General features: G+C 41.6%; 1 protein-coding gene across 3 annotated transcripts in view; it reads right to left on the bottom strand.

Moving 5' to 3' along the window:
* The window catches only part of TJP1 (tight junction protein 1), a 255,304-nt gene extending 251,237 nt beyond the window's left edge, over window positions 1–4,067 (bottom strand). For all 3 annotated transcript variants that reach the window (XM_022554511.3, XM_022554512.3, XM_089906657.1), the window contains exon 1: window positions 3,895–4,067. In XM_022554511.3, coding sequence (XP_022410219.2) covers window positions 3,895–4,067 — 173 coding nt within the window. The remainder of the gene's footprint in view (window positions 1–3,894) is intronic.
* Window positions 4,068–13,127: the final 9,060 nt, after the last annotated feature.

The raw sequence follows: 13,127 nt of genomic DNA, 5'->3' as shown, positions 1-13,127 counted from the left end.
TATATGGAATGTTTAAAAAAAATGGTTCTGAAGAACCTAGGGGTAGGACAGGAATAGAGACACAGATGTAGAGAATGGTCTTGAGGACACGGGAAGGGGGAAGGGTAAGCTGGGACGAAGTGAGAGTGTGGCATGGACATATATACACTACTAAATGTAAAACAGATAGCTAGTGGGAAGCAGCCGCATAGCACAGGGAGATTAGCTCGGTGCTTTATGACCACCTAGAGAGGTGGGATAGGGAGGGTGGGAGGGAGACACAAGAGGGAGGAGATACTGGGATGTATGTATATGTATAACTGATTCACTTTGTTATAAAGCAGAAATTAACACACCATTGTAAAGCAATTATACCCCAATAAGATGTTAAAAAAAAATCAAGGCTCTGACAACAATAAACTTATTATGAAAATAATTTTTGCATTTCACCTAAAATAGACAGGAGTAACAGCTATTTGGGCCTCACACCCGCTGAACAGCAAGGAGCCGGCCATGGTTTCCGCAATGGACTGAACTGTGCCCCTCCTCCCCCCACCTCCTAACAACCCAGTGGATGTGACCCTGTTTAGAGAAAGTGTCTTCACAGAGGTTACTATGGTGAGGATCTCGAGATGAGCTCACCCTGGATTACCCAGCTGGACCCTAACTCTGATGACAAGTGGTCTTATAAGTGGTCTTATAAGAGACACACAGACAAGACCACGTGAGGGTGCTGAGAGAGACTGAAGAGGAACCCAAGGAACCCTGGGGCCACAGACACTGGAGGAGGCAGGAAGGATTCTCCCTAGAGCTCTTGGGGGAGCGTGGCCCTGCCGATGCTTTTATTTCAGACTCTGGCCTCCAGAACTGGGGGAGAAGAAATTCCTGTTGCTTTCAGTGATCTGTTACAGCAGATCTAGGAAATACCACGCTCTACTGCTTCTGTGCATCACTGGTACTGGTTCTGTCCATCTGAACCATTATCTGAGGCCCTCAGAGCAAGCAGCAGCCGCACAAACTCACACCTCCCTCGGGTAACAGCCCTGAGTTCCAGGTTCGTGAACAGTAATGATTCAGAACCAAACACTGCAAACACTCCTACTTACTAAACTTCTTAGAGAAGGAGCCAAGGAGAAGAGGGCTCCTGCAGGCTCCACTGATGCAGGTCTGGCTGTGTGTCCGCTTCAGTTTCCATGTAAAATGGCCTGCAAGTGCTCTACTCCTTAAAGGATTTGTAGAGCCAGTTAGAAAGACAGAAAGATATTGCAAAGAGGAAAGCGGATAAGCACAAGTGGCCAAACTACATAGGAGTGTGGGGCCAAAGCACTGGCCCATTCAACCGTAACCTTCACTTAGATGGGCATAAGCTTTGCAGGTATGCAGTCTTCCCATACAGACTGTAATAGTTAAAAGAGAGAGAAACACAGGGAGCCTACACATCTTCCTAAACGTCTTCACATAAACCTTTATATAAGCCATGAACAATGACTGTGGTATGTCCCCACATCTTGTAAATGGACGTAAGCTGGTGCACCCCAAGGTCTGAATGCACTATTGATGTCGCCTGTGGGTTCCCACCAACCACTCTGGAGACAGACCCCATCCTCACATCTTCTAGCCAAATAATGGCCGCATCCATCTCAAATTCTCCACATGCAGTTGCTAGGGCACTGGCAAAAGGAAATGTTATCTGGAAAATAAATTCCAGAGACGTTAAGAGATAGATTAACCAGGCAGCACAATATTCTCCAACAACAACAACAAAAGACTATACATCTATGTCCCAAAGTACCACCCAGTGCCGAGTTTTGTAGAGTGTGCTCTTCCCTTTGCCACTGGAGAAAGTAGATGAACATTTGCAAATCCGCTTACCACTGAGTCCTGAAATGCTCATTTAAGATTGTGGGAAAGCTCAATGAAATCCCCCTCTTTCCAGGCTGTCTCTTCATAAGACGGTTCTTAATGCTGGTCCCAGGTCACTGCCTGCCTCAAACGTGAATCTCTAGAGTACAAATGTTACCGGGATTTTATTTCCTTGTGTTCTCTCTTCACAAACTCTATACTCAGGAATCTAGTTTCAGAAGCAGCACTCCAATGATAAGAAAGAATAAACCAAGCTTCTTGACTTTGTGACCAATTGCTGCTAATATTCATGCCTAACAGCTCCTCAAACCTTATTTCCACATCTTGGTTTTTAAGTGTAACATGAAGAAAATTTCCTTGGGAATTCCTTGGCGGTCCAGTGGTTAGGACTCTGCACTTTCACTGCCAAGCATGCAGGTTCAATCCCTGCTCAGGAAACTAAGATCCTGCAAGCCGTTCAGCGCAGCCAAAAAAAAAAAAAAAAATTCCTTAACTTTCTTTTCCAATTATGCATTAAGAATTCATTTATTCAACAGTTATCTTTTGCGAACCTATTTTGTACCAGACACTGCCTGAAGGGAATTTAGTAATCAACTAAACAGACTAAAGCCCCGGCCCCATGCTACTTAACATTCTAGGGCGGGGGGAGAAGCGATATATATGAAAATTAAGTAAAATAGGCAGTGTGTTCGATACTGATAAGCACTCAGGAGAAAATCTGGGTGGGGGGTAAGACTGTTGGTGCTGACCTCTCCTTTTTTTTTTTTTTTTTTTTTTTTTTTCTGTAAACCATCCATCTGAAAAGTCAACTTCAAATGTTACCGCTTCTTGCTTCAGAATAATGACATATTCTTGATGTATTTGCTAAAACTTTCTTCCATGGACATTTCTTAATTCAATCACTGTCAACTTTTACCAGCCTAGTCTTCCAGGTGTTATCACTTGCTGTTCATCAAATTAAAATATTTTGCAGAATAAATTTATCTTTTTTTAACAACTGGGCGGGAGTGGGGGGTGGGGGGGGTGGAGGAAGACAATAATATTTACTCAGCACCTACTATGCAGCGGGCGAGAGTGGCCAGCACTTTGTATTGACCATCAAAGTTGGTCTACACATGGCCCCATGAGGTAGAGAACATTGTTCCCATTTTACAGATGAAGAAACAGATTCTCCAGCAACTTGTCTATGGTCACACAATAAGTGGCACAGCTAAAATTTGGACTTTGCTGCTCGTAATTTTTGGTCTTACCTCCAAAATTCTCCAATATTGACAGTTTTCTTTTAAGCTTTTTCCTGGCTGCTCAATCCTTATGTTCCTTAGATCGTTATTCCATTTTGCCTTACATAGCAGACATTACTCTTCCCAATGCTTAGATACAGCCTCACTTCCTCTCCCTATAACCTTAAAATTAAACTGAACTATGTTCAGTTGAATTGAATCAACCTCTATAAACTATATTAACCACGCATTTTTTAATTGAAATAACCACTGAATACCACAATCACCGGCACCTTTCTTCTACAGTCACCACCCCTTTACTGGACCATTCCTCTTGTGACAGAACCGCACACCTAAGTCCCAAGTGGATGGAACGCCTGGGTCGCCACTGGGATTCCCTTTGACATGTCTACATGCTAATAAAACGCGATACAATCCGATAGATGATCCGGTGTCCACACCGGTTCCAGGTGACCCTAGACACCTTTCTTTAGGGGCGTTCTTCCCGTTACCCCGAGAGCGGTTTCCAGGTGGGAGCACCAGACGGCCTACAGGTAAAGCCCAGTCACCGACCCCGCGAGGATGACCCCGCCGGCCGCGGACGTCCCGACCCGGATCGGCGGCCGATGGATCCGAGGCGCCGCAGGAAACGCACGGCGAGCCCGGCTGGAAGTTCGGAGCCAGAACCTGCCGGCGCGGCGCCTCCCTCGGCCGCGGTCCCCGCCCCGCCCGGCCGCGCGCTCTCTGGTGACCGAGGGGGTTGAGAGTGCCCACTGCCCGGCCCCCGGCCCGTTTCCCCCCGCCGACCCCCGCCCCCGGGCCCCGCCCTCACCACAGCCTCCTCCTGAGCGGCAGAAGGCTGCCGCGGTTGGACGGCGTGACGCCGATGGCCATCTGCAGCACTGTCAGGTACTTCTGGTACTTCATCTTGTCCCCGCTCCGCTCGCGGCCCGGACCCCGCCGCCGCCGCCGCCGCCGCCGGCACAGCCCCTCCAGGCGCCGCATAGGTCAGCCCTGGGCCATCCGCCGCCGCCCGCACCTACCACCCCGCGCCCCTGCCGCCGCCGCCGCCGCCGCCGCCACCGCCGCCGCCGTGCGTCCGGCCGTGCGTGCCGGGTCCCGCGCCCGCGTGCGTGCGTGCCCGCCGCTCCCGCCGCCGCCGCCGTGCGTGGCCCGCGCCCCGTTGTCCCCGCGCTGCGCACCGGCTGGCGGGGCTCTGGTCGGGAACGGCGGGCGAGGCCCGTACCGCCCGCATTGCCCCCCCCGCCCCGCCCATCCCGTCCTCCGCCCCGCCCCCGCGGCCTCTCTCCCCTCAGCGCTTGGCGGGAGCTCGCTTTCCACCACCTCACTCCCACAGAATCTCAACCACAACCTTCCAGAGAGGGAAAAATTACTATTTTGTATTTATAATTACCCCCGAATAGCTGTCACCGTCACTTACGCTCTACCCTGAAGTGTGTGGACGCGTGCTGTATATAAAATGCACGCGTGTCTGTGTGCTGTACGTGTGGATACTGCGTGTGTACACGTGCGGGCCTCACTGGCGGGCAGGCAGGCGGTGGACAGGACCCTGAACCGTGCAAAACTACCTTCATCAAGGGGAAAATCAACATTGTTCCACGACCTTTAAAAATGTCCAAACATGCCTAGCTGTTCATTCATGGTTATAAATGTGTAGGGAAACGAAAAAAAAAGCAAACCAATCATTTGTTATGCTGTAAAGCATTACAAACATGGAGACTTGAAGTGTTTTATTTCTGTGTAGGAAAAACTTAACAAGAGTGGCTTAAACAGTGCTTGTCTTTTCCTGAGAGTCGTTATATGCTGAGAGAGCATCTTTTCTGTGTCTTGGCAAAGCGTCCTGTTTGGGTCACTTTCAACGTTTTATCCTCTGGGTGTTCCCCATCGCGGAGTATGTCCGAGTTCCTTTAATGCGATGTCCTCTGGGACGTCCCCATCCTTTTGTCACAGCCGCTTTCTTCATTCAAGTTTACATTCCGTGCGATTCCCCCAGCGGCTCATCTAAAGGCTCTGGAAAGGTGGCAACATCTACATTCCCACAGTTGCCTATTTTTTTATAACTCCAATAACATTCCATTCATATTTCATGCCACTTCCATCTTTATCGTTTTTTGTTTCTTTGCTGCACTTCCATCTTTGTTGCCCAATTTCCTCTTTCAGTTACCCTTTTTCTGTTTTTGTTTTTTAACAAGGCTCTGTGAGTATATCACTGGGAGAAAAGGAGGCAACACAACGGCACACTTTGCTGTCAGTGGCTAAGCTAAAAAATGCTCAGAGACCAAATACTGACAACTTTGAAAGAACTGCTGTCACTGATCGTGATGCACATGTTATGTGGTGATTTCTGGACTAAAGAGCTGGCGTCAAGTTTGTACTATATGTATTGGTACTGGATGTATTTACTCACAGTATGCCATGAGAACTGAAATTTCACCCATATTGTTGAGCAGCTGGTATTATTTAATTAAACCGTGGTAGCTGACATCAGGCATATCTGAACCTGCAAAGCAAGGGCAGCCTGGAAGCAGGTGTATACTGTATGTGTATGTGAAGAGCACAGATAACAAGTGCCTATAACATTCTGCCCACCAGGCAGAATGATCAAATGTCAACCCACTCCCGCTACAATGCATCCCTCCTGTACATCTACTTAAACACTTCATTTTCAAATTAATTAGCACACAGGAGAATTAGAAAAAAACAGTCTCCTGCTGGTTTAGGCTCTCAACATGATTTCACAGTCACTTCGGTAGAAAAGCAGGTCTAAATCTATTTCACTTTTGTTTATTCAGAGGTTTTAGCTCTCACATAAAATGAGGAGTTGGCAGATCTTTCACAATGCAAATGTATATTCATACCTGGGAGAGGACCTTTTAAAAGGTACTGGGAGCAGTACTTTTAAAAGACATCAGGGTCTGTACTTATCTATTCACCATTTCTTAGATGTGCTCATCCTTTTGCATCACCTTGCTATACTGTTGTAAGGTATTTGATGAAAATACTGCACTGTACTCAAGGATTTAGATAACTGGAGGTTGAGGGGATCTATTCAGGATAACAAGGGATAAAAACAAATCTGGCAGAAGCACCATCCAGAATGGCAGAAAAATCTGCTTTTCCATAAAAAGAGAGTGCTGGCTTAAATTGTCAAATCAACCTTTTCAGAACCCCAGAAATCAACCAAAGGCTTGCAACCATCCCAAGATTGTTTTTCAAGAAAAATGACTGAATCTTGATAAGAACAGTAAGCCTTATGGGATTTTAGCTTGCCCACTTCCCAACCCCTTCTACCCAGCCCTGTGGTAGCCTTGGAAACTAATAGCCTCATAACTACAATAGCTTTGAAACCCAGTAGACTAGCAGCCACTGGAAGGGAAGAATGGGTTTAGAGGTCCCCAAAAGCCTTATCTCCAGAGAACTGTCATTATTTGACCTGTTGGCAACTCCGCTCACAAGGCTTGCCTTTATTTGACCTGCCTCAGAATTCACTCTGTGCAACCAGCCCTATCCTTAGGGCATTTGTCAAAAACAATCAGCAGCAGTTGTTTAACATCACAGCTGCCTGAGGTGGTGAAACCAGTTGGGGCTAACAAGAGGTTAACCAAAAAAATGCAAAAATGGGGAATGAGAATCCATAGTGTGCCTTGAAAGCTCTGACATATTCCTGGGAATCCAGAATGCCATGCACGGTGCAGGACTGTGCACACACTCAGGAAACACCTGAGAAGGCCCTAATCTGTCACTTCTGGTTGACTTCAAGGTTCAGTGCAAGCAGAAAGTGAAGGCTAAAGAAGAGTCATAACTTACCTACCAGAATATTGAAGGCATGCCCCAACACACACACAGCCTCTCAGCAAAGGCTAGGAGATTTACTGGTTCAAAGCATTTAAGTAAACCTCTGTCCAATAATTAGCTGACCACTAAACTACCGGATCAGGGACGTCAGTGGCCACACGTGACAACGAATACAGACTTTACAGAATTAGTCTGGAAAAGTCACTAGACAAGCAACAACAATGAACCTTGGGGTAGGAGGAGGGATATTATTTCTAGAATGGCCACATTTTGTTATTCAAAATGTCCACACTCCAACAAAAAAAAATTACAGGACATGCAAAGCAAAGCAACAGAAAAATACAGTCCATATATAGGGGAAAAAGTTGTTAATAGAAACTGTTCTTGAGGAAGCCCAGGCATTGGACTTACTGGACAAAGACTTTAAATCAGCTATTATAAATATGTTCAGTAAAGGAAACCATGTGCTAAGAATTAAGGAAAGTATGATAAGAATATCTCACCAAATAGGTAATATCAATAAACAGAAATTAAAAAAAAATAGAAACCTGGAGTTTTGAAAAATACAATAACTGAAATTTAAAATTCAACAACATATTTGAACTGGCAGAGTAAGAGTCAGTGAACTCTAGTATAAATCAACTGAGTTTATCCAGTCTGATGAATAGAAAGGGAAAAGAATGAAGAAAAACAAACAGATTCAGAGACCTATGAAAAAACACTAAACATACCAATATATGCATAAAGTCCCAAAGGAAAGGAGAGAGAGAAAGGACCCAAAGAATATTTGAAGAAATAATAACTAAAAGCTTCCCAAATGTTGTGAAATATATTAATCTGCATTCAAGGACATTCAAGGAGTACAAAGAACTCCAAGTAGAATATACTCAAAGCAGTCCAGGGACTTCCCTGGTGGTACAATGGGTAAGACTCCACACTCCCAATGCAGGGGGCCCAGGTCCGAACTCTGGTCAGGGAACTAGATCCCCCATGCATGCCGCAAATAAGAAGCACGCGTGTGGCAATTAAAAAGTCCGCATGCTGCAACTAAAAGATCCTGTGTGCCGCAACCAAGACCTGGTGCAGCCAAAACTAAATAAATAAAAATAAAATCTTTAAAAGAACAAAAAAAAATACAGCAGTCCACACCTAGGCTAATAGTCAAACTGTTGAAAGCCAAAGACAATAAGAGAATCTTAAAGCAGCAAGAGAAAAGCAACTTATCACATATAAGGGATCCTCAATAAGATTAACATCTGACTTCTCATCAGAAATGGAGGTCAGAAGGCAGAATGAAGACATTTAAAGGGCTGAAAGAAAAAGACTATCATCTGAGAATTCTACATCCAGCAACAGTATACTTCAAAAATGAAGGAGAAATTAAGGCATTCCCAGATAAACTAAAACTGAGAAATCATGCCTAGCATACATGCACTTTAAGAAATACCAAAAGACTCCTTCAGGCTGAAATGAAGGATACTAAACAGTAACTTGAAGCCACATGAAGAAATATAGAACATTTATAAAAAAAAAACTATCAAATTGAATATAAAAGAGAGTAAAAATATTTTTAAAATTTTAATTTTTAAAATCTTTTAATTAAAAATATTTTTATTTGAAACTCTTTTATCTGATTTAAAAGACAAATACATAAAGCAACAATTATAAACTGTATTGATGGGCTTATAATGCGTGCATGTACATATACATATTTATGTATTTATATGTAATTTGAATGATAATAACAGCACAAAGAAGAAGGGAGAGAATGGGGCACTATTGGGGCCTAGTTTTGGTGTCCTATAGAAATTAAATTAGTATTAATTTTACCTAGATTATTTTAAGTTAAGAAGTTAATTGTAATTCCCAAGACAACCATTAAAAAAGCAACTTTTTAAAATATAGTAAAAGAAACAACAAGGAAATTAAAATACTACACTAGAAAATATACAGCAAAAACGAAGTCAGTAATAGAGAAACAGAGGAACAAAAAGACATAAGATATGTAGAAAACAAATAGCAAAATGGCAGCCATAAATCCTTCCTTATCAGTAATTTCATTAAATGTAAATATACTAAATATTCCAATCAAAAGACAGAGATTGACAGAATAGACATAAAAACATGATCCACCTATATGCTATCTACAAGAGACATACTTTAAAGTCACAAATTGGTTGAAAGTAAAAGGATGGAAAGACATGTACCATGTAAAAACAAAGATGAAGTGGCTATACTAATATCAGACAAAATAGACTTTCAGAGATAAATTGTTCCTAGAAACAAAGAAAAACATTTTATACTGACAAAAGTGTCAATCCATCAAGAAAACATAACATTTAAGAAACGCATTGCACATAACAGCAGAACCCCAAAATAGCAAAAAATCTGACAGAACTGAAGGGGAAAAGTAGACAATTCAACAATAATAATCGGAGATTTCAATATCCCCACTTTTCATAATGGATAGAACAAGGCAGATGATCAACAAGGAAAAAGAAGTCTTGAACAATACAAAGTCTTGAACAAAACCCAACTAGACCCAACACATTTGTGGATCATTTGCATCCAACACAGTAGAATACACATTCTTTTCAAGTGCACATGGAACATTCTTCAGGATAAATCATATATCAGACCACAAAACAAGCCCTCGATACATTTAAAAGTATTGAAACCATACAAAGTATGTTCTCCAACCACAATGAAATTAAATCAAAAACGAGTTACAGAAGGAAATTTGGGGAATTCAAAAATATGTGAAAATTAAACAAAACACCCCTAAACCTAAATAACCAATGGAACAAAGAAGAAATCATAAGAAAAATTAGAAAAAATTATGACTGAGACAAAAAGTATAACATAGGACTTGGATGCAGCACTTCATGCAGTGCTATGAAGGAAATTTATAATTGTGATCCCAATATTTTAAAAGATGAAAGAGTTAAAATTTATAGCCTAACCTTCCACCTTAACAAATTAGAAAAGAAGAACACACTAAACCCAAAGCAAGCGGAAGGAAGGAAATAATAAATATTAGAGTGGAAATAAACAAAATAGAGAAGAGAAAAATTAACAAAACCAAAAGTTGGTTCTTAGAAGAGATAATAAAATTGACAAACCTTTAGCTGGACACCAAGGAGAAAAGGGAGAAAACTCAAATTACTAAAATTTGGGATGAAAGAGAGGACATCACCACCAATCTTACAGGAATAAAAAGATTTTAAGGGACTACTATGAGTAGTTGTACGTCAACAAATTAAATAACCTAGACGAAATGGGGAAATTCCTAGAAAGACCAAACTGCTGAAACTGACTCAAACAAACAGAAAATGTGAATAGAACTATAACAAGTAAAAAGACTGAATTAAAAAACTTCCCACCATGCAAAGCCCAGGTCCGGGGGAAAGGGTTGATGTCAGTGTTGTTCGCTGCTCTATCTCTAGTCCCGAGAACAGGGTCTGGTATACAGTAGGCACTCAATAAATATTTGTTGAACTTGAGTGAGGGCATGAATGCAAAATGAAAGATTCCATGACTTTTCATAAGATGTATCATTTTCCTAACAAATGAGACAAACTACCCGTATAGTTTTGCATGCAGTGTAGGTAAACATTACAGCTGGAAAGCTGACATCGTTTTACAAAGTCAAAGAAATAAAAATGCGCTATTAGTTCTCAGAGGATAGCCAATGCTTCAAAGGAAAATGAGGGGGCTGCTACAATGACACTGTGCAAGACCCACGGGAAATCTTCCAGCAAGCAAGTCGCTGGGGATTATAGCACCTATACCTGTTGCCCACCTTCCTCTCAGATAGGGTCCTTCAAGTTGTTTTGACTACCACCTCCAGTAAGAAGCACATTTAAAAAATTTTTTTTAATTTATTGAAGTATAGTTGATTTACAATGTTGTGTTGATTTCTGCTGTACAGCAAAGTGATTCAGTTATACATATATATATTGGTTTGGCCAAAAGTTTCGTTCTTTTTTTTCCATAAGATGGCTCTAGTAGCACTTAGCTGTCTTTAACTTCATTCGAAACAATTTTGTTAGATTGTATGTGACAGCTGTCATATCAGCATGTATTTTAAAAAAGACTTATCAAATTTGATGAATTTTTGTGTAGTCATTGTAATATTGAAGATGGAAGAAAAAAAGCAACATTGTGGGCATATTATGCTTTATTATTTCAAGAAAGATAAAAATGCAACCAAAACACAAAAAAAGACTTGTGCAGTGTATGGAGAAGGTGTGTGACTGATCAAACGTGTCAAAAGTGGTTTGCAAAGTTTTGTGCCAGAGATTTCTCGCTGGACAATGCTCCACAGTTGGATAGACCAGTTGAAGTTGATAGCAACCAAATCGAGACATCAGTTGAGAACAATCAACGGCATACCACACGGGAGATAGACGACATACTCAAAATATCCAAATCAAGCGTTGAAAACATTTGCACCAGCTTGGTTATGTGAATCACTTTGATGTTTGGTTTCCACATAAGTTAAGCGAGAAAACCTTCTTGAGCATATTTCCGCATGCGATTCTCTACTTAAACGTAACGAAAACGTTCCGTTTTTAAAACAAATTGTGACAGGCAATGAAAAGTGGATACTGTACAATAATGTGGAACGGAAAAGATCATGGAGCAAGAGAAATGAACCACCACCAACCACACCAAAGGCTGGTCTTCATCCAAAGAAGGTGATGTTTTGTACATGGTGCGATTGGAAGGGAGTCCTCTATTATGAACTCCTTCCGGAAAACCAAACGATTAATTCCAACAAGTACTGCTCCCAATTAGACCAACTGAAAGCAGCACTCGACGAAAAGCGTCCAGAATTAGTCAACAGAAAATGTGTAATCTCCCATCAGGATAATGCAAGACTGCGTGTTTCTTTGATGACCAGGCAAAAACTGTTATAGCTTGGCTAGGAAGTTCTGATTCATCTGCTATATTCACCAGATTTCTGTTTATTTCTATTTATTATTACCTTGAGATTTCTATTTATCTCGGCTTTTACAAAATTCTCTTAATGGAAAAAATTTCAATTCCCTGGAAGACTATAAAAGGCACCTGGAACAGTTCTTTGCTCAAAAAGATAAAAAAATTTTGGGAAAATGAAATTATGAAGCTGCCTGAAAAATGGCAGAAGGTAGTGGAACAAAAGGGTGAATACACTGTCAATAAAGTTCTTGGTGAAAATGAAAAATGTGTCTTTTATTTTTAGTTAAAAACCAAAGGCACTTTTTGGCCAACCCAATATATTCTTTTTCATATTCTTTTCCATTATGGTTTATCTCAGGATATTGAATACAGCTCCCTGTGCTCTACAGTAGGACCTTTTTGTTGATCCATTCTATATATAATAGTTTGCATCTGCTAATCCCAAACTCTCAATCCATCCTTCCCCCACCCTACCCCACTGGCAACCACAAATCTGTTCTCTCTGTCTGTGAGTCTATTTTTGTTTTGTAGATAAGTTCATTTGTGTCATATTTTAGATTCCACATATAAGTGATATCATACATTTGTCTTCCTCTGTCTGACTTACTTCACTTAGTATGACAGTCTCTAGGTCCATCCATGTTGCTGTAAACGGCATTATTTCATTCTTTTATGGCTGAGTAGTATTCCACTGTACATATATACCACATCTTCGTCATCCATTCATCTGTTGATGGACATTTAGGTTGCTTCCATGTCTTGACTATTGTGAATAGTGTTGCAATGAACATTGGGCTGCATGTATCTTTTCGAATTAGAATTTCTCCAGATACATGCCCAGGAGTGGGATTGCAGGATCATATGGTAACTCTATTTTCAGTTTTATAAGGAACCTCCATACTGTTCTCCATAGTGGCTGCACCAATTTACATTCCCACCAACAGTGTACAAGGGTTCCCTTTTCTCCACACCCTCTCTAGCTTTTATTATTTATAGACTTTTTGATGACAGCCATTCTGATTGGTGTGAAGTGGTACCTTATTGTAGTTTTGATTTGCATTTCTCTAATAGTTAGTGATGTGGAGCATCTTTTCATGTGTCTGTTGGCCATCTGTATGTCTTCTTTGGTGAAATGTCTATTTAAGACTTCTGCCCAATTTTTGATTGGGTAGTTTTTTTGGTTTTTTTTTTTGATATTGAGCTGCACGAGTTTGGTTTTGGTTTTGGCAGGGTCCCCCGCGGAGGGGGGAATCCCTGCCCGATTTCAATTTTTAATTTCTTGTTTTTACAAGTTTTATTTGGTTG

Source organism: Delphinapterus leucas, chromosome 2 (assembly GCF_059928025.1).
Source record: "Delphinapterus leucas isolate spDelLeu-1000000601 "Yukka" chromosome 2, BTC_Dleu_Yukka2, whole genome shotgun sequence".
NCBI lineage: Eukaryota > Metazoa > Chordata > Mammalia > Artiodactyla > Monodontidae > Delphinapterus > Delphinapterus leucas.
This window is presented reverse-complemented; position numbering and strand designations above follow the sequence as displayed.